The sequence below is a fragment of the Meleagris gallopavo genome, chromosome 21 (assembly GCF_905368555.1).
Source record: "Meleagris gallopavo chromosome 21, MGAL_WU_HG_1.1, whole genome shotgun sequence".
In the NCBI taxonomy this organism is placed as follows: Eukaryota; Metazoa; Chordata; class Aves; order Galliformes; family Phasianidae; genus Meleagris; species Meleagris gallopavo.
In genome coordinates, this window is record NC_139424.1 from 3,105,289 (window position 1) to 3,132,047 (window position 26,759).

The 26,759-nt window shown below is 43.2% G+C and overlaps 1 protein-coding gene across 2 annotated transcripts; it reads left to right on the forward strand.

The window, feature by feature from the left end:
• Positions 1 to 618: 618 nt before the first annotated feature.
• On the forward strand, positions 619 to 25,412 carry UBE2G1 (ubiquitin conjugating enzyme E2 G1). Of its 2 annotated transcripts, XM_085240950.1 has the most exons (6): positions 619 to 892; positions 14,161 to 14,263; positions 16,926 to 17,023; positions 18,067 to 18,245; positions 21,959 to 22,082; positions 24,158 to 25,412. In XM_085240950.1, the coding sequence occupies exons 1-5, from the start codon at positions 847 to 849 to the stop codon at positions 22,043 to 22,045; spliced, it is 513 nt and encodes a 170-aa protein (XP_085097076.1). In that variant the 5' UTR covers positions 619 to 846; the 3' UTR covers positions 22,046 to 22,082; positions 24,158 to 25,412. The 2 variants fall into 2 exon arrangements, with proteins under 2 accessions (XP_085097076.1, XP_085097077.1); XM_085240951.1 differs by lacking the exon at positions 619 to 892 and having other exon boundaries at positions 14,155 to 14,263; positions 16,931 to 17,023.
• Positions 25,413 to 26,759: the final 1,347 nt, after the last annotated feature.

Genomic DNA, 26,759 nt, shown 5'->3' on the forward strand with positions numbered 1-26,759 from the left:
TCGTTGATAATAACTGCTCACCTATAGAAACTGCATTTCTATAACAATTAAGTCGTAAAATCAGAGACTCCAGCGAGGAGACCGCCTTTACCTCACAGCGCCAGGAGGGCATTCATTCACATAGGCGATGTTCAGCCCTCGCTCCCGCCCTGGCGCTGCCCTCACATTCCCACAGAGCCCCACACTGCAGCAACCCCGCATAGCCTGCAGCGAGCGATTTTCCAGCAGCCAGCACTGCTTCCCTTAGCCAAATAATAACCACGGCTCCCTCTGGGCGTGGGAGATGGCTTCGAGTGAGGACAAAACGCTGTTTTTGTTACGTACGGCTCCGTGTGTCAGAGCAGCCTTAGAATCACCAAGGTTGGAAAAGAGCACTAAGCTCATCCAACGCGACTCGTGCGGTGCCACAACTGAGGAAAGCCGTGAGGTAACTGAAGGAAGCTGACGGCTGCTGCCCTCAGGAGACCCGCTGCCCTCAGCGAGGCGCCAAGCTGAAACTTGACCTCCTCAAGATGGCGGCCCCGCCTCGCCTCGCACCGCCTCCCCGCCCTGCTGCCACTCCTAAAATGGCGGCGCGGAAGGGCCCGTGGCTGCCCGGAGTGCGCCTGCGCACAGCGGAGCGGAGTGCAGTGAAATTCCTGGCGGGCGGGGGGAGGAGGAGGTGGCGGCGAGGAGGAGGGCGGCACGGAGCCACGGCCGCGCGCCCCTGGCAGGGACCCTGCGTGCTGTGGCGGCGGGTGCGGTGCGGGCGGGCGGGCTGAGGGCCACTCGCCGCCGCCTCGGGCGCTGGGAGCACCGGGAGCCGCGCCGTCCTCGGGACTCGCTCCGCAGGCAGAAAGGGGGAGAATGACGGAGCTCCAGTCCGCCTTGTTACTGCGGAGACAGCTAGCAGGTAGCCGCGGCTGGAGCCCGGCGGGGGGGCCGCGAGGAGACGGGAGAACGGCGCCGAGGGGAGGACGAGGCCTGCGGTAGAGGAAGGGGGGCCCGGCTGGGGAGGGGGCGGGCGGCGGCGGCGGCGGCCGTGAGGGGGAAGGGGAGGCGACGGCCCTCAGCGCTCAGTGCCCGGCCCGGGGCTGAGGGAACTAGGCCGGGGGGGGGGGAGGGGGAGCGTGGCAGCGCGGCTGGGGGGAGGGGAGAGGAGGAGAGGGGAGCGGAGCGGGGCCGGTACGGCGCGGTGGGAGGTTGGGGGGGGTCCGCGCTTCCTCCGCTGCGCCCGTCCCGCCGGCGGCCCCGCTCCCCCCGCCCCGCTCGGCCCATGTTCCTCGCGGGGCCTCGGCGTGGGGGCGCGGGCGGGGAAGGCCGCGCGGTGTTGTCAGAGGCGGAGGAGGCAGCCCTAGGCGGTTAGATAGGTAAATATATATATACGTATTTTTTTTCCTTCGGTTTTTATTATCCTCCCCCCCGCTTCCAGAAGCGGTGCCTCAGGGCTCAGCTCTCCTCAACGCGGGGACCTGAGGTGCCCCCGTCCCGCCCCGTGCCCGTGAGGAAGGGCCGCCGCCCCCTTTGTTGTGAGCGCGGCCCCGCGGCGGGGCGAGGAGCGGGACGGGGGCCGGCGGGGCGTCGGAGGAGCCCGGCGGCGACCCCTCCCTTTGTCCCGGGCGGCCCCGCGCTGCCTCTCTGTGCCCGGGCTGCGGCCGCGGAGGGGACCTGGCTCGGCCCGGCGGCGCTGCGCATGCGCGGGGCGGCGGGGCGCACAATGCAGCTCCGTGTGTCGCTCGCTGCCAGATTTAAAGAGACACGGAGCCGGCGGCGCCGGGCGGGGGCCGAGCGCGCCCTCCCCCCACCGCACGTGTGCTCCGCGCCGCCCGCGTGGCCGCCCCTGAGCGCCGCCGGCACCTCGGGCAGCTCCGCTGGCTGCTCCGCGCCTTACGTAAAATCGCGTTGCTCCATACCCAGATAAGGAAATGAGCGCTAGGTGTACCTAAAGCCGGGCAAATAGAGCCCTGGCTGCGCTTCGGAGGGACGGGTCGCAGCCGCGGGGGTTCCTGCCGGAGGGTTGCGGCCTCCCGTGGCTTTGGGGCGCGGTGGGGACGGCGGGGCTCCGCTCGCGGCGAAGTTGCATAACAGAGTGCGGGAGCTGCATGGCGCCGGGCGCTGCGCTGTGCCGGGAGCGCGGCGGAGCTGAGGCTCGGCCAACCGCCGGTGCGGGGTGGATTTAAACCTCTTGAAGGTGACTTTTTAAAATAAAAACGGATTTACTACACGCGGTGTGCTCGTGTTCAGGAATGCCTTAATGACTGCTGGGGTTACTGTCATCTGATGGAGCATCTGCTTGTTCACGTAGGCCGTTACCAGTATGTATAGGTTTAAACCAGGAGCTCCAAAACTTCTGGCTACTGCAACAGTTCTCTCTTCTGTAAGTGATCACAGTGGGGAGGAGGGGGTGTTGAAGTTGCTCTGTAGCTTCATAAACATGAGCGTTTGGTAACCTGAGACAGTCTGGAATTTCTCTGTTAGCAAAATAATTGTACACAATGAAAGAAAGTTAGAAACTTCAGTTAAGTGTCAAAAAGAACAACAAGAAACACTTTCTGACTCTGTGGTATGTTTGGTAAGTGAGTGTTAGCTTTTGGTTCTGTAATTTTTACTTTATGATCTGTTCTCTGAGTGCAGGTTGGATGTGTTGGTGGACTTGTAGGCTGTTAGAAGTTAAGCCCTCAATCTTTCTGCTTGCTCTCTTCTGAAAGCTTCACGTGCTGTGGTGAAACCAGTAAGCCGTTCCAGTTACCTTATTACTGATACTGAGTCAACTGCTGACTCAATTGCTGTGGCCATTTGCATGTAATGTGAGGCCTTTGGGTTTTAGGTAGTATCAGTACTTTTTTTTTTTTTGCATCCACTTAGAAATATAAAAAGTATACACTTATTTATGTACACGTGTACATAAATTATACAAAAATGGGCATATACTTTATATAATCTTTGTTTTTATGTGCATAGAAAGTGGTTGAGTGTGCACACTTAAGTGCGTGGTGAGTCTCAAATTCTTCAGAAGCTCAGCCTGGAGTAGTTACTGACCTGAAAAGGAAAATATGCTGTTTCTTCCATATTTGATAATCTCTGCTGTATCTGAACAGAGCTGAAGCAAGGCCCTAACTGCTTTTTCTAATGGCAGGCTGCTTGAAGGTGCAGTGCACAGACTGAGCTTTGTGAGGTCTGACCTCCTTCCCCCTCACTGCTAACCGTCTTCTCCCAACTCTCAGCTGCTCCAGTATATCTCTCATTAAACCCACACTGCTTTTTCTGCCTCAAAACAAAACCCTTAATGCTAAGTTTCTTTCTTACTGAATGGGACTGATATTTCAGTCCCAATGCTACATGCAGCTTTGGGTTATATATCGAGTGTGGTGAGTGATCGGGTTGTACTCAGTGGTTGGGTTTTGGAGGACAGCAAACTGGCAGTGGATGCGAGTTATGTCATCTGAACTCATTTAAACTGGTCGAAGTCGCTCCTTTATCAAGGCAGCATTGCTCAAGCCATGAGAGATCTGAAGTCGGGGCTGTTAGTTTGGTGTGGAGGAAGGATAACTGGGCCTGAAGCCCTTATGGTGGAGTACTTGAGGAATATAGGGTGGCTTTAATGTGTGACGAGACCTTGGGTAGTTGTTCTTTTCTAAGGGGGGGGGAGGAAAGAACGATGAGGAGGAGGGAAGGTGAAAGTCTTCAGAACTGTTGCTTTTCTTATCTAAATATATGCTTTGCTTTTTAATAAAGGCATTATGGGGAAAATAGGAAAACTGTCTACAGCATGTAGCACTTGTAATGGGTTCTTTTAATTTTTAAATGCGGTTAAAGTGAAGATCAAACAGTGACAATTTTTGTCAGTGGGACTTAAGATCAGTGGTTTTATCAGGGTAAACTAAGAAAAACCTGACAACGTAGTCCTGAATTTTTCCACTAGGCTTGTGAAGGCTGCTTGCTTCTGTGTTGTGAGAGGGCTGGTAATGTGAGCAGGGAGCTGGGCTGCAGCACTGCCTATACAACGTGCTTGTCGTCTTAAGCAGCGTGTTCTGGATGCTGATAATGCTCTAAGAAGGGCTCTTTAGTGGCAGTCACAAAATAAATGTCAGGTTAGATGACTTGTGGTGTGGGTGTTTTTGTTTGTGGTTTTTTAATACCTAAGTAAAATCAGTGTCTGCAGATGGAATAGTGATCCCTATCACCACAGGGCTGATAAAATAACTGTTTTTGTACCTACCTGTGCTTGCCCCCACTAAGGCACAAGAGCAGTTCAAATCAATATAGTCAGCACGTGGATTAGGTTGGCTGGTTGTTTTTCTTCAGAGTGTTTTAAAGGAAACCCTGAGTGAGGATCTCCAACTACTGAGGGCAGTGCTGGCACTGGGAGTGGAGGCTTAGAGCTGAAGGGAGGCCCTTCTGTGTGGATATCAGTTAAGCCAAATGGTTGCTTTTCATATCAACCTGCTCTAGCAGCTTCTGGAATTATCTTATAACGTAGAAAATGTATCTGTACAGTGTGTTTGATTGGTTTTGTTTTATTATTGTTTGTGGTGTGAGGCTTTTTTTCGCTTGAAAAATGCATTAGGTAATACTGAGAAATGAAGTGTGTAGCCTCTACCCAGTTCTTCTTATGAGTAAGAAGCAAAAAAAAAAAAAAAAAGGTAAATGAAGTCCCTCTGAACTTCCAAGGGGTGGAAAAACCCCAATGGTATCAGATGTGTAGCAGTGGGTCAGCAGAGCTCAGGCACCAGGAGGTGGGTGTGGGGACCTTGTGGGTAAAACGCGTTCTGAAAACTTTGTGCTCTTTAAAAACAGAGATTGGAACAACTGAGAGTGTAAAGCTCTTCTTCTGGCCTCCAGAGCTGTCAAGCCTAGGGGTTTTGAAGGCTGAGACATTTCTCTAAATGCTTTTATTTAATCCTTCTGCCAAATCCTTCTTGACACGGACTTGTTAGGGTGGGCAGACTTGTCTAGTTCATCTAGCAAAATCATATAGGGAGGATGTAGTTAAATCACAGCGCACCGTGGAACCAGAAGTGCGAGTCATCTCCGACATTAGCATGGCTCACTGAGAACGGGAATAACTGAGCCCTGCTTGGCTGGAGCTCTGCTCTCTTGTAAGTATTCTCCAATGTAGGATACCAAAAACCCAACTTGCCAACTTTCTCAAACATGAGAAACCCAGCATTATGTCAAGTTAAATGTTCGTAAATTATTTCCAATGAAAAATGTCTAATTAAAAGTGAATGAGTTGGAAACCCATTAAAAAACTTAATATGACAGTTCTATAGTTTTTACTGGTGTGGAAGAAATCTTGTATAATGTGAGCTAGCTGAATTTCTGACAGCTACACGGGGTTTCCTTTAAAAATATTTGGTTAGTAAATTCAGAGAGAGCTATGGCATTAAGATCACTTGATAGGCCATCTCAACTTCAATCTGTCTCTTGGCTGGCTGGCCATAGAAGGAAGCCTTTGTTTACAGCTGAATACTGCTGTTTTCTGCCTTAGAGCAGGTTTGTCTACAAGATGATATCACTGGAGTGGTACTGAATTGAAGCATTAAGCTGATGCAAGCCTTCCTATTAGCTTCCTTGGAGAGGTGTGTTTTTATGAGGAGTGATAATCTGTATTACCATACATAGGTAAGATTACAAGGTCCTACATGTATAAAATTTGAGTATCACTGAAGTGCTATGAAAGCCCTACTTTTTTCAGAAAAAGGATCAGCTTTCATTACTGCCATGCTTTTTTGGGACACTTTGCTGGAACGTGTGCACCAATTACATATAAGTTAACACTTGCAGTGTAGGCTCACCCTCTATAACAGATGAGTTAATCCTGCTTTCTTGTAAGAGTGTGGCAGAGCCATCACAGCTGTCTTGCTCACAGTGACCTCAGGCTGCTCGTGCTGTTCTGACTCTGGTCACTGTGAACTTCTGTTGCAGTGCAACGGACACAATTTGTGGTTGCCTTTGCTAGCTGTGTGTGTTGGTTTTTCAGAGTTCCAGTCGTGTGAATAAGCTGAATGCTACCTCTTCAGAGAAAAGAGTGTTTATGAATGCAGTCACAAGAGTGAGAACTCGGATGCTGACTGTTCTGGTGAGGTTTAGCTAAGCCTCAGAATGGAGGAGCTCGGTGACTTGCTCAGTTACTTAAATAGGATGAGCTAGCAGGAACGACGTGGTTCATGGAGTTACCCCTCAGAGGGGCTGGCAGTGGTCACAGCCCTCTGGCTCTGCTTAGGCCAGCTGAGTAACCTTACAGGGAAAGAACTAAGCTGATTGTAAACAGTTCTTTTTTTCTATTCCCCTTCTGCCCTCCCCCCAAAAAAAAGTGGGGGAATCATCAGTTAAACCCCAGCATAAGTGTATCTGCATCTAACAGTGGAGTGACTTCTGCTCAGTAGGGGAGTATTGCAATGGGGAAATGCTCTGGAGGTGCTGAAGAACAAGGAGAAAAACAGTACCTGGTGAGAAATTTTTTTATTAGAATAATTCCTAATTTTTCAAGTTTTTTTTTTTTTTAGTCCCCCACATTCTACAAAAGTGCCTTGTGAACCTGTTGATAATGATTGTAACTTCAGTGTTAGAGCTGTCTGCTATGGAAATGTAACCTGTAAAGCTTGGTTGACTTGCCATAGGTTGCTTCTTTTCTTGGTCCATGAGAAACTGATTGGAGATGGATCAAGCAGAGTGAGTAGTCTTCAAATAAAAGAATACGTTGCAACTATAACTGATTCTGCCTCAGTTGTTCTGCATCACCTCACATTGCTTTATACATGTCTCAGAACAGCACACGTGCATTTATCTAAGCGAGGATTACTTGGTTCTTTCCACACTTGGCATGAGTTTCTTTCCCAAAGTTCTGTTGTTCTTACACTGCTGGAAACAAGTGAACTTTGTAGATGAAATGTGCTCCCTTCAAATGGACGTTCTGCAAGTTTTCTTCCTCTAAAGTGTTCAGTGTAACCTTTAGTTTTAATTTAGGTGTTCTTGTTTGCCACCCTCAGGGCTGGGGTTTTATGAAGGTCTTTTAAGTATGTCAGGTATTCTGCAGAAATAAGCTTCAAGTGTTCATGCAGAGTAGGATGGAAGCATTTCAAAAAAACAGCTTTTTCTTTCCAGCATAGAGATGGGGTTCTGGTAAAGCGAAACTTCTGAACTCAGAGGTTGCTGCTGTTCTGAAAGTATGAACTAACCAAAAACTGATACGTGTGCAAAGCTCAGGGCTTGGAGAAGGAAGAGCAGGTGCTTAGGGTGAGGAAACAGGGCACGTAGCTCTTGAAACTCTCACTGTCTCGTTTTTGTCTCGCTGTATGGGAACAGAATCTGGGCAGCACTTGGTGCTGCAGGACTGTCACCGTGCTGCACCTGCTCTGTGCTTCAGTTGTCAGCAGCGTGTGGCTGTCAATGGACTGGTCTTGGCAAGGTCTGTCGCTGCAGAAATCTGGTAGGTCTGAGCTCTAGGCTACCCTGCGAGTGTAAATGGGCATACTTGCTTCTCTTCTCCTTCTTACTGTCAGGTCCAAGGCATATCAGCTGGAACAGAGATCAGATATCCAGAGCCTGTGAGAACACTAAGTATAGCAATCTAATGAAATAAGATTCCATACAAATAACTTCACTCCTGGGGTGAACATTAGCAGTGCTTGTGCTGGCTTAGAATTATAGTGAAGACTGATAGAAGTCTTGTAAAGGCTTTCATGTGCAGTCAGCCCATATATGATACCCTGTTAAAGGAAACCTTTCCCGTGCAGTCATCGCAGTGCCTGGTGTGCCAGACTGGTGCTGTAGTTACCTTGCACTTGGCACTGTCAGGTGTCACTTAAATATCCTAAAACAATTCTGAATAACAGTGTAGTTCAAATTATATATACAAAGGATATACAAAGCTGTTGTGTAAGTGAGAGAAAAAAGCAGGCTGGAAAAGGATCCTCGTATGCCAACTTACACATACAGCGAGGAAAGTTCCTGATGAACTCTTCAGATGTTACTATCTCCCTGTGGAGCAGCGCAGTGGAAGAGGCTTTCTGTTGGGCTTTATGGGGTTGCTCTGTTCCTGTATGTAAACTATACAGATCCCAGTGCTTTTCAGTCTGTTCAGCTGTGCTGTTTCACAACTGATGCATGCAGTGATTGTTCAGAGGTTACTTGGGTGGAGTTTTCTGTAACTTTAGGCTGTTGTTAATTTGCAATTTAAGTTTTCCTACCATCTGTGGCAAACTGAGTGATTCCTAGCACAACGCTTGTCTTGCAAAATTCTAGCAGGGCATGCAGTGGATGTCTGAGACTCTGGAGGCTTCTTTGCAGGTGAGAGATAAGCAATTGCGGAACGTGATTTGTCTGACCGTTTTTGACATGTGCTTTGGGAAGAGATAATCGTGGAGTCCAGGGAAGTGCTTACCCTGATAAGATCTCTATTGAATGTTGCTGAGGGAGCATCTCAAATGCAGACAGATGCATGTACCTGCCTGAAACTTGTCTGACTCTGAGGAGTGAAAATTGCAGATAAAATGGAGATGGCACTTCTCTCTCACTGAGTGTGATGGCTGTATGTGGCCCCATGCTGCAGCTGACTCCAGGTACACTTGTCAAATGCTCTCTGGTGAGATGCTCACTTCCTCTCAAGCTTGGACTTTAGAATCAAGCTTCTCCTGATCCTCCTGGTTCTGTTCTTCTTTCCTCTTGCATCTCCTCCCTGTCCCAAATTCAACTCTTGCTGTGACTTTTTCTTATTTATGGAGGTTTGTTCAGCCTCCATATTAACCTGAGAAGTGTGTTTCAAAACCTTAAGCAGTACTATGAGAGTTAGAGGTTTTGGCCCTGATTGGAAAATTTACTGGGGCTAAAAACAGAAATCAAATGAGAACCTGTCAGCTTTGTCCTCTGTCCTTCTCAACCCTGCCTTGCTGTGCACATCACTGGGAGGCTGTGCAGTGGTAGCTGAGAAGCACAGTGATGCAGCAGAGTATGCAGCTGCCCATGACTGCACTGAGCAGCTTGCATATTAATGCTTCCAATGCAACCCTCCACCAGTTCCCTGAACTGAGAGGAGAGTCAGGTTTGTTTGCCTGTAATGGTGCCATCCTCAACAGGGGTTGTGTGCTGGAAGTTGATTAGCTGCCATGCTGAAGGTAAGAGCCGAAGCTGAGAACTGCTGGTTGAGAGATCTATCCTTAAGGCAGGTTTATCTCTTCTGCTTTGGTCTTGCTGCAAAATAATTTAAAATGTTCTTCGGAGACTGAAAACGTTCTATGTCTTAATTGCTATCTAATTTGTCATTGCTGAAGTGGCAGCCAGGAATGTGTGTATCACGTGCTGTGTTTTGACTGAACTCTTTGGATGAGCTCATGGAGCAAGACAGAACATGATGAAAGCAGGTAATATGGGGTGCTCTTAATGAGGAGATGATGTTACTTGACGGTAGCCCAGCCCTAAACTTTCAGATTGAAAGTCTTACAGCTGGCTGTGTAGGCAGGAAGAGAGGTAGTGGAAATCATAGCTGACCTCAGTTAATATAACTGTGCAAGCTTCAATTTGGAGTGTGGACAGAGGAGCCTAGAAGAGGGATTTTCAGTCTGAACAGAAGCTCCTGGGTTGGTGCTGAGACTCATAGAAGGCAACTGGGGGGGGGATGGGGGTGGGAACAAAGAAAACAAGTGCAGTATATAGCAAGATAAAGCCTCTGATCTGACAGCGAGTCAGTGGGGTGACTTCTGCAGATGCCTTAGCTTGGGCATTGGGGCTTGGGCTGTCCCAAGTATGTTTTTGTTCTGGGCTCAGTCCCCTGGCAGCACAGAACTCATCCACTGTGTAACTTAGTGGAGAAGCTCTATTAAAAGTCCTGCAGAAGCTTGTATTTTTGAAAGCTTTGTTCTGGAGTGTAACTCAAACTCCAGAGTGTTTGCATGCAGCATTTGGCTGGCTGGAACCAAGCTGAGAAGTTTAGATGCCATACATAGTTGCCACATGTGGCCATGAGGCTCTTTCTGCTTAGTCATTTTTGTTGATACTGTTTTGCTTTTGCGTTTCTAAAAGTCTCTTGGCCTATATAAACACAGTTTTAGTGAGAGTGGGAATGTCAGTAGCTTGGTGTAAACTAAACACAAATTGGATTGTACAGTTCTGGCTCAAGTTTAAGGCGGTGGTAACTTGGTTCTGCTTTAGGAAGAGCTGAGCCACCAGAGGAGCACTGCTTTGTGCTGGCAGATTGTGGGAAGCCAGGCATGGAACATTAGAGTGTACTCTGGACTTAAACAACTTTGTTGAATCATTGGTCTGTTGTCCTGATTCAGAACTGAGATGAGAGGAGCCCAGTGCCTGGCTTCTTTATCTGGTTTCTATTATATTAAGCCAATATTTTTCTGCATTTCAGGTAGCTTAAATACTAAGTAACAATGTACAATATGTAGTAGCAACTAGATTGCACTGAAACTTGAGTATGGACATGATGGAGATGTGTTAATGTACTCAGATTTACACTTAAAAAGTACAGGATGTCTCTAGTTAAGTGGAGAAATCCCAAAGATAAATTGTGTTGACAATAACCTGGGGGGATGCAGTTCTTTACAGGTGTCTGACTTCTCTCCCTGAATCCACAAGCTTTTGGTGAGCAGTGCTTTGCAGCCCAGGCTGGAGCGGAGAACCAGATCCTTCATTCATGCAGTGTGCTGGTCCATGAGTTTGTTCAGGAAATGTCCTGTTCAGTCCACAAGTGGTTAAGGGCTGTGGGCGATGGGATGTGATAGACAGAACAGGTGTCTCCTTTCCCCAGAGCAGCTCATGTCAGTGGGCTGTGGCTGCTTGGCAGCACGCTGAGAGCTGTGCTCCTTCCTTGCCATCTCTGCGTCGCTCTGGGGTGAGCTTGTGTGAGGCTGGGTTAAGGGTTCACTGCTTTTTGGGTCCTGACTCCTGAGCAGTGGGTACTCCTGCTGCTTAGCTCTTGGATAAGCGTGCTGCTATATCCAGGGAAAATAATTAAACAAGGCTTCAGTGTTTGCAAGTTTTAACGAGTTGCAGCTCATAACTGTCCATGGTAAAGCAGCCAAGGATGATGTTTTTCACATCCCAGTGCAGAACTTCCCTGAGCTTTCCTTTTCTGTCTGCCAACTCTCTGTTAGTTGGGTGTTCAGTTCAGCGTAAAACGAGCTCTTCCATCCAGATTATCTGTGGCATTGTGATAATTCAATACATATCTTGCAAAGAAGATGCTGGAGCTCATATCCACTGTTGTATCTCAAGTGTAAGTATATGTGCAAGCAGTAACCACCTAAACTGCTTCAGTATTGCTCCAGTAGAAAGAAAACAGGACTTCTTACAAGCAGAGACTGATGCCACATCAACAAAAGAATCAAAATGTGCTTTGTAGGTGACATCCACTGAGCAGAGTTTACTTACTGCACCCTTATTGCAGCAGCTAAAGGTGACTGCAATGCCTGTCCCTTCTGCACTGCTCACAGGCTCTGGGTGTAGTGAGAAGGAAGATTGGATGCCAAGATCTCTTGCAATAATAGTGCTGCAAAATCTTAGGTATAGATGTGAGTCAGTGCAAGAGCTGGCTTTTATTGGGATCAGGTATGTGGAAAAAATGCTTTAAAGGACATGAGAGCTTTTTTTAAAGCTGTCATCTGAAGGCAGAGACAGATGTAAAAAGAAATGGAAGGAGCACAGATCTAGAAATAGAAGGAAAGATGTGGCTGCTGGGCTGCAGAACGGTGTGGTGTTCTGAATGCTTTGGGGCTTTGCAGAGGACCTGCAACAAGGGCAGTCAGAGGTAGGCAGCATTTTCCAGTGTTAATTTCTGATAGGTTTGTTTTGTCTTATCGCAGAGATGAGATAACTAACAGCTAATAAGGAAGCTAAGTGTCAGCAGCTCGAGTTTGAGCAGTTTACACTGAGCTTGAACAAACTGATTTTTTTGTTCCCCTAAGGAAATGCAGGAATGAGGGAACTTGTTTGAAAGTAAACCTCCAAAACTTGAGAGTTTTAGGATGCAGCGCTCAAAAATATTTGCTCTCTCCTTACTGAATTCTGTAGTCATGCTGAATGCTTCTCTGTATTAAGTACTAGTCACAGTGAATGACTTGAATGTCCTGAACAGAAGCATTCAGATTTAAAAAAAAAAAAAAGTAGAATTTTACATGAGCAGTTGAAAATTTTTAATGAAATCCAGTGTGGAAAAAGCAGATTATATTCATATACTAATGCCAAGGAACTTGAACATGTGAGGCTGAAGGGATGGCTGTGGTAGGGAGGCAGTGAGGGACCAGCAAAGCGCAGTGTTAGCAGAGGAGGGATGGGACCAGCTCAGTAGCTCTTCCTGCAGCAGCTGCTGTCACTTGATGCGGTATGTGTATTCTCTTGTCCCTCTTACCTCAGTTTGACTTAAATTGTTACTCAGGCTCATGCAGTTGTCTCCACAAACCCTCTTGGATATCAGAGTGAGGACTGGCCTGCTTAGCAGAGGTGTGGATGTGCTGTAGGTTTTGGCTTTGAAAGGTGCATCTTTGTTAGATAGCTGTGATATTACCTTTTTGCTTTAGGTACTGTCTTATGTAGATACAGTTTAGTTCAACACCTACATCTGTTCTCTCTGTTCTGCCACTCACAGTGAGTGTTTGACTTCATCTGTTGACTGAACCACGCTGGGTAGCTTCTAAGAAAAGCCCTTCCAACTTGCTGCCAAGAAGTGAAACGTTTCTTGGGATTTCAGCATTGAATCATCTCCATGGATAAATTTGACTCTGAATTAGCAATGGCTGAATGAAGTCATTCTATCTACCTCTTTGGGATTGTGATTCTTTGTGTGAGCTGAGCACTCTTAATATTTGGACTTAAACTCACCTGCATAAGGCTTGATTTCTTTGCTTTAGTTTATTTTTAACTATGCTTCCAGTAGTTTAATTGGCAGACACTGAATGAAGCATTGCAGGCAGATTGGTTTGGACTTAATGGTAGCCTTCCTTCCATAGTGGTATTAAGTTCTTACTTCAGGTTCTTCTGCAAGTGTGTGAGGACATTATAACTGCATAAACTCAAGTTTGTGATGACAAGGAATTGGCACAAAACAGAGCTGTTGTTGTTGGACCTCCACAAAAGGAATACATAGACTGACTGTGGAAGGGTACAGTGACATCTTTAAATAACAAGGGCTGTATGATGGCTGGCAGGATTTAAAATGAATGCAATAGCTCCTGTGAAACAAAACAAATCCTGATCTTCTCCTCTCCCCTTCTCCAAAGTACCGAAGATTGATCACAAATTTGTGCTGTCTGGAGGACTGGATCAAGAATTGCTATTCATATAATATGACATTTAAAATTGGTCTTTAACTTGAAGTAATCAGTTAAGAGAGATTCTTTTTCTCCACCCCAGCTTCACTTTCAGGGAGAACTTCTTTGAGAGATTCATTCCCAGATACTGTACTTCTTTTTTTTCTGAAGCAAACAGAGAGCAGTTATTGTGGTCTGTATCCAGGCTCAATTTCTGCATAGCTATTTCCAGATAAACTTCCTATCTGGCAGTGGCTATATGGGGTCGCCTATAAACCTTAAAACCTGTTTTGCTTATCATTATTGGATGAAAATGTAGAACAAACAAATGAAAAATGAAACAGCCCATCTAGGCTCCCTTCATGTGACTTTACATGTTTTAGAATTTAGTAAACCATTATCTCCAAAATGCCCTGGGCATGTCTATGTTCTGTTAAAGAGCCTGAAAAGGATCATTTAAGGGAAGTAGGATGTTAGTTTTAAATAAAAAAGATGGTGTGACTTTTTTCTCATGCTAACACTTTCCTAGAGCTAAAAATACACTTGAGTTTAATCCAGCTCCTCAGGGTTCTTGCGAAGCAATGTGATTCTTTCACTAGTAGGAAACGTGTGGAATCCTTGATTTGCATGTGTACCTGTTGCTGGATGCATAGGAGAGCATGTCAAAAGATTCTGAGTTTTATTCTGACCCTTCTGCTCAGAATGTGCTCAGCAGACAGTCAGACTGTGGGTCTCCACTCAGACAGTGTGCAGCTGTGTGCGGTAGGAAGCTGATGATGCTCATCCAGAGCTGAAGTCCATCAGCAGACACCAAACCACTGTGTTTGGTCAGCTTTTGGGTTTTGGTCACCTACAGATACGTGAATAAAACCAGCGAACAAATGCTAAAGACATCTGAAGTTACCCTTAAATTCTTTTTTCTACACAGAGCTCAACAAAAATCCAGTGGAAGGCTTTTCAGCGGGCTTAATAGATGACAATGATCTTTATCGATGGGAAGTCCTTATTATTGGTCCTCCAGATACACTATAGTAAGTACTGCTACTTGTTTAGAAACTTAAGTATAACTCATTTACTGGTTCCAACTTAGTCTAAGTGAGTAGAGAACCTAGGTCTTTAAGTTAGGTAATGCTGTTCTGTTGCTAGTAAAGTATTTGTAAATTGAGTTTGCTGTGAAGTTGTCAACTGCTTTGATCCCTTGGGAAGTTACAGTACTGATCCCTTTGTGCACTAGTATGGAAAGGAAAAGAGTAGACTATACCTAGAGGCAGCTTGTTTTCTGTACATTGAAGTAAGTCAGGTGTAATCTACTATTACTCTAGCTTAGCTGATAGTACTACTTTAAACCATTCCAACTTCATGCTGGCCATTGCATGAAAATAATTACAGAGATGTAGCTGAGGCTAATTCCATGATCTGCTCAGTTTCTCCCAATTATCTCAATTTGAAATAGATCAGCCCTCATATTGCTTGCTGCTGAAGAACTTCCCAGTGTGACCTGGGGTACTTTAATGTTGATCAAACTTGCATTGTAGGTCAGCCTTATACAGTAGGATTAAAAAAACATTGAATCTTTACTCTTGTTCCTAAGGACTGGATTCTTTAATTGGCATTTGCACATAGAACTGTGTAGTTCACACAGTAACTTCTTTTCCTGGACTTTGAAGTTTGCTGTGTTTGTGCAGCTATATATGTATATATATATATCTGAAGCAGTCTCCCACGTGTAATGTGGGAGCTTCTTAAATAAAATAAAAAAACAAATCTAGAACTCTGGCTAATTGAGAGAATAACTTCTACAGGGATTCTATATGATCTTTTCCTCTAGCTCCCAGGAGAAAGTGCTGTGCTCAGAAGAGGTCAGCTTAAAGTGTAGCTGTTAAGGATGAACTCTGTTCTTTATTAAGCTGTTCCAGTGGTAAATTACTGGTACAGAAAGCCTTCTAGTAGCATTAATTTGAGGTCAGTTTTAGTTCCAGCATCAAATTGTCGTATACCTTTGTCTGAAGGCGTCTGAGTAAGTAGTTGAGTGCAATGATCAAACTGATTTGGCTTCTCAAGCTCACTACGTGGTGACTCTCAAGCCTTGCACTACACTAATTTTCCAACTTCTGCTGACCTCTTTTGAACAGCCTTGTAGTGTCTGTTGTATTCTCGTGGCTTTATGAATGCTCGCAAAGGCAGTGTTTTCAATTGACCATTTCCTTATGCTAAACATTGCAGTAGCATCTTTCCCACTTCATTAAGGTGCTGAGCTTGTTTTGAGGCTTGTTAGATAGCAATCTCTTCTGCTTATGTCCTTAGTCTCTTTTTTTAAATGTAAAATCAGGCAAATTAGACTTTGGACTCAGTGCATGATGCTGTTGATAGACACCCCTTTATCAGGAGTATTGCTAAAAATGATACTGATTTCCCTTTGACACTTGTCTTTATTAACTGATACACTGCAAAACAGTTAAAGAGCTTTATTTAAATACCATTGATGAAGGGCAGTTTGGTATAATGTACAATCTAGTAAATCTATTATTTGCTTTCCTAAAAAAGGAAAGAAGAACTTTTCTGCTATGGAAAAAACAACTTAGTTTGGGGCACAAATAGCTGATGGTGTTTCTGAAATCCTTACTCTTAATAGGTAGAAGAGTTCTTTAGAATTTGCTGGGATTTCTGAAGGTTTCTGAAAACAAATGCTGTGGTTTCTCCCCCTTCCCCCCAGCTCTCTTCTAAGAGTCAAGTCACTTAGATGTAGTAGTTTTCTGATTTTTGCTTTTTTTTATTTTTCTCAGTAGCCTATGGGCTCTGTGTACTGACTGCTCCACTACAGATGTCGGAAAAAATTAATGTGCAGAACAGCTTTGTCCTTACTACACCCATTCTCATCTGAGTGTTACTGAGGAGCAGCTTTATACCAAATGTCTCATGCCATCTCCTTTGGAGGTTATGTTCCAGTTTTTGTAACCTCTGCCTTTACAACTTCAACAAACTTCAGTTACAAGAGTTAACTGGGCAAATGTGATGGAACTTACATTAGCTAAGTATTCCATCTGTAAGGCTTTCCTACAAGCCTTCACATTTCTTAGAAGGAAGTGTTTGAATATTGAAACCTAGTTATCTAAATAACTTCAGTTAAATGTGGACCTGACTGTATGCAGCTTCACATAAAAACTGGATGTCTCTTGCTTGTTCTCCAGTTTAGTGTGCAACTGTAATGCAGAGCACTTTGAGTCCATCAAGCTGAGAGTTGTAGAGACCTTACTAGGGGTCTCCTCCAAAAGTAATGCTGTAACCATGAAGTTTACTGTAACTTCTCACTGGGATTCACTATGACAGCTGACACTGTGAGATTAGGACAGGGGTGTCTAAAGGAGGAATATAAACAGGTATCTGTGGGCAGTATTTGAGACGGAGATGCTGGCAATATTTCTGTTAACAAATGTACTGGGAAGAAAAATAAGCTTGTGAATTCCTTGTCACTTATTTTCTTGCTCTGAGATGTAGTGTTGGGGTCCTGGCAATATTTTGTGGTGGGATTGTAGTCTAGGATCTCCTTGCATTGCATGTGGAAGTGTTGGTACTGTTAGTTAGCAACACATTAAGCTGCATGAGGGGTAAGCTAAGACCTTTTGGTGCATCAATAAGTTCTGACTTTAGCTAAAATTTACAAGGAAATCTACTAAGATATTTTTGATTCCCCAGTGAAGGTGGTGTTTTCAAGGCTCATCTGACTTTTCCAAAAGACTACCCACTGAGGCCACCAAAAATGAAGTTCATCACAGAGATCTGGCATCCAAATGGTAAGAGATCAGAGTTGTAACTTTTTGTAATTAAGAACTAAAATGTGAGGGAGATGAGTAAATGCTGCTCATGCTAGAAGTACAAAAACATGCATTTACTTTGCTATCTTCCCCTCAGAAAGAAATAGTAATTAACCATGGCAGAGTTTCTATTAATGCTGCTTTGAGAGAATGCTCCTAGAGTATATTTCACTAGTTTTGGTAACTTGGTCAGGGACTTTCTTATTTTTAAATGTGAAGTTCTGGTCTGAGGATGAACTTCTAGGTTGTTCAACACAGAAGACCCGTGGTTGTTCTCTTCCAGTGATGCGTGAAAGGAAGTCACAGCATCTTTTAGTCATAGTCATGGAATCATAGAATTGTTTGGGTTGAGAGGGACCTCAAGGATCATCAAATGCCAACCCCCCTGCTAAAGATGGCAACTCCTAAGGTTTCAGTTTTCCTAGTCTACTGGACATAGAGGGGAAGGTGGAGTAAACTGGAGGAGGGTTTTCACTGGAGTGTTCTTTAGGTTCTCAAATCATTAATGAAGCTGTAGATACTGAAATTGGGAAGAGCCCTGTACAGTGCCATCTCATAAGGGAGTGAGAATGTTTTGGTGCTGTATCTGTTTCAGCTCTGGACATAACAGTACTTGCCAGATAGTTTCTGACTCCAGAAACTGAAGTAACATGGCAATATACTGCAATAGTATCCAACTGATGCTTTTGATTTGGAAGAAGTCTCCCTCTGATGCATTAAACTGGACAGAAATAAACTTCAATGGAAGCCTGGTTAAGTACTTCTTAAAGTTGCAGCCTGGTGTTAAAATTAAGCTCTTCTGACCTATGTACTGCCCCCTCCATCAGGTGTTTAGGAATAATAAGACTTCACCAAGCATTATTTCTTACAGATCAAGTTCTGTGACACTTAATTACTGTCTTTAATGAAGTTTTCACCAACGTGTTTTCAGACTAGCTGCAATGAAGGTTAACAATACCATCAGTATCCTGAAGAAATGCCAGCATGCTCATTACTGAAACATGCCTTGTTCTATTTTGTAGTTGACAAGAATGGTGATGTCTGCATTTCCATTCTTCACGAGCCTGGAGAAGACAAATATGGCTATGAAAAGCCTGAGGAACGCTGGCTTCCCATTCACACAGTGGAAACTATTATGATTAGTGTAATTTCTATGCTGGCAGATCCCAATGGTGATTCTCCTGCTAATGTTGATGCAGCGGTAAGACTTTAATCTTTTTTTTTGTCTGCAAATTGTCTATAGTTTAGAAACCTAAACTTTACAGAACTTTCCAGTTTGACAAACAGTGCAATAATTTTTTTGAACTAACTTTGTGTAACATGAGCTGAGGCTAACTTCTCCCTGGGAATAACAGTTGTTATAAAAATGATTTCTAGTTAGCTCTGGAAAATCTCTTGCAGCATGCAAAGGAGAGATGCTGTCAAGCTTCATAGGCAGTATTTTTTCTTTTTCCTATTCAATTGTGCAGTTATTTGTAGCAAATAAACCAATGTACTGAAGTAGGAAGATAGTAGTAAGATAAACCCTAGTATTTGTCTCAGAAGCTGGCTGTGTAACACCATGTGGATATATATGTGTAACAGTTGGAACCATTGTGAAGTTTAGCTGCAGAAATTGATGTATTCCAGAAGCTCTTTTCATGTTATTTATATAAATTAGCAAAATTTGTTTTAAACCTGCTAGCAGTATACGTAACTTCCTTTGAATGGAAAGAGAAAACTTAATGGAGTACTTCATCATAACTATGTTGTGACCTTTTGCATTCACTTCTTTAAAACTGTCTTACTTGAACACAGATTAAAGCAGTTGAGTAGATTGGTCTGTGCAGTTCTGCCTAGAGAACGTACCTGAAAGCTTCACTGAGTGTCTGGCCTTTAAGTTGGTGAAAGTATTGTCCTAGGCTTGAATACCTGGCTAAGGAGTGAGGGAGAATAGTGTGTAGTCAAAGACTCTGAATCTGTAGTGAGGCTTCTTTTGTGTTTGGATGTGTTTTATGCAGCAAACATAGTGTTTCTGGAGCATGGCCTATGCTACATGGGTGTGTAAACACAGCTATCAGTTCTTTAGAAGAGCTGCTTTTCTAGCAGAACAGCAATTAGTCTAATAACTATTTGTGGTGGGGAGGGAAGAGTCCTCAGCTCTGGTGGGGAGTGGGAGAGAACAGACTTGAGGCCCCATTCATCTGAGATATTCAAAGCAAAGTACGTTAGCATTATTCTTGCATTGCAATTCAGCAATGACTGATACATGTGATACATGTGAGTGTGGTTACAAAAGAGAAGTTCCAAGTATAACTGGGAGAGTAAGGAAAAGGGGGGATGGCAATTGGAAGAGGCAAGTGTCTGTATTTTAGAGGTATGTTAACCTCTGTCAAGTTAGCTGTGTCTTCCTCAAGTGGGAGGAGTTTAGCTTCCAGAAGTCTTTGATCTGCTCTGCTGCATTTCCATGAGTGGTTGAGCTGTGCTGAAAAATCCATATGGGGAAGAGTCTTGTGAATCAAACTTAACGGGGTAAGAAAAACAAATGCAGTTGTAGCACGGAATTTACTCACGTAAAATTGTTTTAAATGTTGGTGCTCTCCTTCTTGTGTCACATTACTGGTAGAAACAAGTACCCAGGACAAGTGGATGTTTTCTGCTGGCAAACTTGAGAGCACTGGCAGGAGCAAGTTATTAATGAAATGCTGAAAGTACAATGGGAATTCCTCAGTTAAACTCGTATGCTTGAATGTAGCTGACCTAACACAGGAGAAAGCTTCTACTTCTAACTATGCTTATCATTCCTTAGAATTGTTTTGTGGGGGTTTTTTCCAATATTTTGGTGTTCTACCCTAACGTCTACCAACTGCTTTTGGAGCAACTTTGCTTCTTTCCTGCAACTGTTAAATACAAAACTGCATTTGTTTACCTACTGGTAAGTCAATCCCTGAACTGTAGGGTAAGGGATGGAAATGTCTTTAAAGGAATGCAGCTTTCTCTATCCCAGCCTGAAAGTGCAAAAACTTAAAATCCATCTCAGACTGTGGAGACAGCACTGAGTGTAACTGATGTAGCCTTTGGATGCTATCAACTGTTTTTCTGACTGCAGTACCAGATATTGCCAAGTAACTTTCTACCTTAATGTGTGTTACTTGAGCATCTTAACATCTCCTGGTCTGTAGAGTGCATCCTCTTCATGGCAACCAGAGCATCCTCATCACAGTAAGAAGGAATCAGCAGCCCATGCTCTGTTCTGAGCTACTCATCAAGGAGTCTTCTATTTAAGTTACGTTCCTACTTAGTTTACTGCAGCAGAAGCATTTGGCAGTTAGTGAAAGATACTTTGTTCTCATTAATTGGGTTTTCATTTCCTAGATGCACTTAATCTTAAGTGTTCACAGGCAGATCATAGCTGTACAGGAGCAGGGGAAGTAGCTGCTTCCTGGAAAACTGAAGAACGTGTGCTGGAGTGCTGTTTCTTTCAGTGGGGACAAGTGAGGGACAGTAGCCTGGGTAGGTGCTGCGAGAAGCAAATGGAACTACTTTGTAAACTAAAATAAGAGTTTTGGAGAGATTGCTGTGAAATTGGGAATGTCACTTACTGTTCAGTTCTGAACACTTGCTTCATAGCACTACAAATATAATAAGGAGGAAGAAACCAAAATGCTAAGAGTCTGAAGCTAGGAGGGCACACTAATTCAAAGCTTTTTGCCTTAGTCCCTTCCTCCCCTCAGCTTGTGTAAGTTGTCTTTCCTCCACTGTAGGAACCAAATGCTTCAATATTAATTTCTGAAAAAGGAGAACAAACAAATTAGTAACCTTGTTTGTGCTTCCATTAGAAAGATCAGACATGCTGCTCCTTCCTAGATGCTGACAGGTTCAGTGAGCTGGGAGGTGGTGGTGGATGTTGGGATGTGTATCAATTATCCCAATTCTCTCACTCGTGCTATGATCTGTGCAGGAGGTGGAGAGGTGTTGCCTGATAGAGTGGCTACCTCAAAAGACAGCGTGACTCTTTTTCATATTTTCTAATTCCCTTCATCCCCTTAAGAATGCTGCTTATATCAAAAGCTAAGACAGAAGGAACCCTCTATTTCATTAAATATTTTACTGCTACTTCCTTGCTGAATCATAAGGCAGTGTCAGCCTTAGACCTGCTGTGTGCTGCTCCTATGCCATCCTCTGTTTCACAAAGCTGGCATGAAAGTTTTAAGTGACGTTACTCTTTCCTGTGTGTTTTAGTGGTACTGTGGTCATGTATATACCTGGGTTCAGACTTCCCCTTTGCTTACCTTCGTGTCCATCTTTATCTTTGTTCTTCATCTGAAACCAATATGTGTCAAGAGACCTTCCCTGTAGATCTGCTGAGTGTTCTGTTATGGTCTTCCTCATGGAGATGATGGCATGCAGCCATATCTAACTAGGATGTTTTTCTTTCTGAACACACTGCTGTGCCTCTTCTGAAGACTGTATTTCTGTCCTTGAGAGAGTTGATACTGTCCTTTAAAAATGTTAGAATAACTACTGGCTCTACAGTAGCTGTGTGCCTTTGTTCATCGCTGCAGTTCAAGCCAGTTTCTGTAACGACTAACAATAGCTTGTGGTCTGCAGTTTGCTTCTGCTTGTCAGGCTGGTGTAAATGGATTTCAGCCCAGGCACTGTAAAACCTAGTAGCTACCAGGTTAGTCTTGGAGAATGCTAAAAAGCCAAGAAGAGAAGGCGAAGTCTTGCAAGCAGTTTGTATTAGAAACAAAGGGTGAGCTTCCAAACTCTGTTTAACCAGTCACTGGTATTTAGTGAGTAACTCAATGAGCCTAAACAAATGTAGGTGTTGACTAGATGGCAAACGTCTGAAAATGTAAAACACCAAGATTCTTCCTAGAACTTGTACATTGCTGTAGCATTGACATCTGAAAGCTGTCTATTCAATTACAGAAAGAATGGAGAGAAGACAGAAATGGAGAATTTAAAAGAAAAGTTGCCCGCTGTGTAAGAAAAAGCCAAGAAACTGCTTTTGAGTGACACTTATTCAGCAGCTAGTAGCTTCACTTTTTTCAGGGTAAGTATCCTAAAGAAAAGTTAGTTGCCTGAGCTGAGGGTTTTCTGCCTACGTGTTGCTGAGCTCGCTTTTCCTCAGAAAGCAAAATACTTTTTTCAGCTGCTTGATCTTACAGGAGTTCTTTGGCTGCATGCAATACCAAAGCCTGCGTGGTTAAAGGAATGCTTAAAAAACTTTCTCATGCAGTAACAGCTGCTTCTACCAGGATTGGGGACCTTCTTATTTCTCTTCTATTTATACCATTCAGAAGTTGAAATTCTCTTTTGGCAGTATTCATCCTGCTTCACCAACAAAGCTTAGGAATTACTGGAGTTGTAATTGAAAGGAATACTCCTTTCTTCACATTCATTATTGCAAAGAGCAGTTTTTTGACTCTTAAAAGCATCCTGTCTTGCTGTCTTGAGTTCATACACATACAGCATTTCTCTTGCAAGTATTGGTGGCATGTTGCTTGTAGATCTTAACTAAGTTTTCACTGCAATCAACAACCATTCAGATAAGATTGCTTCTGGTATGATGGGAGTTCTTGTAATAGAAAGTACACTAGTAGTGTATCAGGATGAAGTTGAGATATTACTTGTAGATTTTATCAAGAAAAGTGATATTTTCTTTGTCAGCCCCAAAACAGCTTTTTCACTGAGGGTGGTTTAGAAATAGCATCAGAAGGACAGCTAGATTGTTTGAAAATTGAACTGTAGCACAGCTTTGGTAAGTTTTGACCTCAGAGTAGATGATGTGATATATTTACACTTTGTCACCCTGATGATACGAATTTCATTTCAGATGCATACTCTAATTTGAGCTACCTGCTCTTCAGTGGATTTCAACAATAAGGTCTTGTAGGAAGCTCAGAATTAAAATATGGCTTTTAAGTACACAGCCTTTGGTTACTTTAATCTTTAGGTGCCAAGAAAAAAGCTTCAGGCTAATAATCTCTCTTGATTTTCTGAAGCAAAATTGAAATTTATGTTGACGCTCCCATTTCTTAATGCTTGGTTTGGCAAATAAACTTAACCTGTTTTGCTAGAGAAGCTCAAAGCATACATATTGTTGGCTTCAGCACACAAAGCTTACGGAGGAAAAATATGGTGCTAAATGTTGTTCAAAAGAGTTGTACTGTCTGAATGACTAGAACAGCTTAACAAACTCTAGTTATGGTTTTTCTTCACTAAGGTTGCATGGGAGATGCTTGCTTTCTTACATCCTTGGCGGAGTTCCTTTTGAGGGGCTGAGGCTCTGTGACAAACTAGGACTGCAGTGTCTCTAATCTGAATAAATGCTTTGATTGAGCTGAACTTTCCTAGAAAGGGCAAGTGTGAGAAGTGCTAATACTTGGAAAAGACTAGGTGAGGGAACCAGATGGCTTCTGCAATTGTCCTATAGCTTTATGGTGTAATAGTTTTTAATGTAACTGACAGTACTTCATCCTTAGAGAAAAGGCATAACTAAATGTCCTTAGTTAACCTTTGCTGCTGCCATATTAAACTTGGCCATAGTGCAACAGTGACAAATGTTAAGTAATTGATTGTATTGCTTTTCTGGAAGGCAGGAGTTGTGTTTTTTTTTTTTTTTTTTTTCTTCTAAATTCTGGTGACTTCACCACTCATTGCTTGGGAATTGGTTAAGAAGTGGCCATGTGGCTGCTTTCAAACAAGCACAATCTGGCTTGGTAGCTGTGGTGTTACTGCTTAATGAAGCATTGCTGTGCCATGTTGTACTGCAATTTTCTGTTGAAGCAGCATCCATCATTCATAAGAAGTGGTATAGAAAGTTTCAGTGATAAATCTATCAATATTTAAATATGTGAAAAATCAAACCTTTACACTGCACACTTGACAAGCAACACAAGTAACAGGAGCCTGAAAGTCTGATAGTTGGACTGAGATGCACCTTATGCTGAACGTAACTCAAGTCTTTCTCAGGTGATGACTTTGGATTTATGCATCTTCTCTATAGAGGTATGTAAAATTCTTGAACAAATAAGTATTTTCTGAGTTTTAAACACTACTTAATGCTTTTTTAAAATATTAAGGATCATGAGGGGTTTTGTTTTAATAATTGTGATTTCTTTATAGGTCTCCAATTGAGAAACATGGCACTGTTTTTTTTCCTGCACTCTACCCACCTATTGCTGGACTTCTGTTGTTACAAGTTGGCAAATACTGGCTGGAACTGGGCTGCAATAAAACATGCCAGTTATCAATGCTGACAAGAGCCTAACAAGTGCCAACACAAGATGATTACGCATTTTGAAATCTAATGAACTGCTTTAACCTTCAGGAAGAATTGTAAAGATGTGTACATAGCACAACATGATCCGGATAATATATATACTGTTCATGTACATCCACAAATACACATTGTACCAAATAATGCTGTCTGTAGGTAGGAATAGAATCGTGTAAATTCTAAAGATTTTAGCAGGTTTTTTCCCTATTCATTGTTTCCTATCAGTTTGGAAAAAAAAACAAACAACAAAACAACAAAAACAACCAACAACTTGTGAAGCATGTCAAACTAAAACCAATTAGGATTAAAGTCCTTTTTTTCCCCCACTTTAATTTTCCTTTGACCCACTGAGGCTTAATTAAAATTTCTTGTTATTGAAGTTTAGTATCTTTTGTTTTGTGTTTTTTTTTTGTTTTTTTTTTGTTTTTTTTGGAAATGTGCTCCCTTTTATTCCCTCATCAGAATTTAAAGTTTTCCTAATTAAACCCTGAAGGGATTTGCTATCTATTACTTGTGTCTTCTTTTATGATGACCTTTGTAGTCCCTAAGGTGCTTTTTTTTTTTTTTTTTTCCTTCTTACCACCCCCCCCTTTTTTTTTTTTTAATAAAATAACCAATTGCACATGCTTCTTGAATTGGGTATAGCAATAAAACTGGCCATGGAGCACCCTTGAGCAGCCTGGGTTTTACCTTCCAAGGGACTTGAGCGCTTTTGTTCAGAAGTTGAGTTGACTAAGTTAGTCTAGTCCAAGATGGGGATAAGCTGCTTTCTATGGGTGACTTTTTTTTTTTTCTGCCTTTTCCATTGCCTGTTTGTGGGGTGGGGTGTGTGAGGGAGATGTTTTTTCTCAAGGTTGAATTCAAGCATGCGCATCTGTAGGCTTTCAAATGACTAACTTCTGGGTTTGGTATCAGAACTAGTTTTTTCTTCTTATCCCTTTTCTCTCTTCTGTGGCCCTTCATATTCTTTGCCTTCTACTTCAGAGTTTTCCTCACCCAATGTACAAAGAAAATTGCGATGTATATTTTCATGTAATTTGATTTTTTGGAATTCTGTCACCTTCTGTAGTGAGTTCTTCCAAAATATAATTTTTTCCAATACTACCGTGTCAAACTTGCTGTTTTCAGTATCAAAACAGGAAGGGGAGCTGTAGTTGGATTGCAGCTTACCCTAGCATTTTCAGCAGATTTCTGATCGATTTGACATACTGTATTTATTCTTGAAATTAAAAAAAAAAAAAAGCACACCTCTCTTCTGATTGGAACCATCTTTGGCTCCAGCTGGCCACCAGCAGAGCTGCCTCCTCTAGTTCAGCTGCAGGTGGAAGCTTTTAACAGCAGAGTAACCCACAAAAAGACAATTTTCTGGTGTTAAGAGTCATGTGAGTAAGCCTTCAATAGTAATCAGCTCGCTGGCTGGACTTCATTTCAGAATACTGTGCAACGAGTATACAGAAAGGTGTAATTGCAAGTTTCTTGAGGGGTGAGCTGGGGATGGGAGACGAAGGTGATTACTAGTTGCAAGCCCTTGAAATATAATAATACAAGTGAAGGTGCTACTTATTCCTACAGGTGTCCTAGGTGAACAAGATTTTTAATGTCCACATTGATATACTTGGTAACTCAGAAACCTTTAGTTATATTTGGTGTAACTGGATAGCCTCCTCATGGGAACAGACTTGTGCACTGTTTCAGTGCCTTTGGGATCCAGACAATAGCTGATATTGATTTCCTCTTGAAAGCTTGTCTGAAGTTGTTAGATGGGAAATCACTTGCCTGCTCTCTGGCTACCCTTTCTCATTTATCAAATAGTTGGGACTGCAGAATCCTGGTGCTGTGGTGCTGTTCTCTCCCTAAACAAAGAATTGGGAACGTTACTCTTCTGTTGAGTAGCGGAGGTCCTGCTGTCTGTTCTTCCTTCCCCTTTTCTGTAACATATCTTTGGAGCTGACATTGACACAAGATTTTTTTTTTTTTTTTAACTTGTAGCAAGCTTAACAGTGTTCTGTGCTTTGTCTTACTGAATGAAACATACGGTTCATGACGATGGGTCTGTAAACAAAACAGTTCATCACTTCCATTTTTCTTATTTGCTCTCTAGAAGAGCTGCTGGTTTGTTCCTTGCAGCGGAGGTGTTGGTCTTCAAACAGCTGCATGGAAGACCTGGTCACTCCACAAAGCTATTGGTTTGACTTTTTGTGAATTACTTGAATACAAGAGAACATTTGTTTGGCTTGCCTAGGATAGTTTGTAATTCCATGCAACGCAGAGATTTCAAAAGATGCAGGTGTTGCTGATGCTCAGTGAGGCAGGTAAGATTTTGATGCCAAGCATCCAGCTTGCAGAATGCTTTTGGCAGGCACAGAAGGAGCCTATTCAGTATTTCTGAGGTCACTGTTGGCTTTCTGTTTTTGTCCCATACATAATAGAACTCGATGATTTTTAATG

What these genes read in the sequence shown, in the direction of transcription:
- UBE2G1 (XM_085240950.1), top strand. Translation starts at nt 847, where the DNA reads ATGACGGAGCTCCAGTCCGCCTTGTTACTGCGGAGACAGCTAGCAG. An exon ending in GGTCCTCCAGATACACTATA is followed by an intron (nt 14,264 to 16,925) that starts GTAAGTACTGCT and finishes TTGATTCCCCAG; the next exon opens with TGAAGGTGGTGTTTTCAAGG. An exon ending in AGAGATCTGGCATCCAAATG is followed by an intron (nt 17,024 to 18,066) that starts GTAAGAGATCAG and finishes TCTATTTTGTAG; the next exon opens with TTGACAAGAATGGTGATGTC.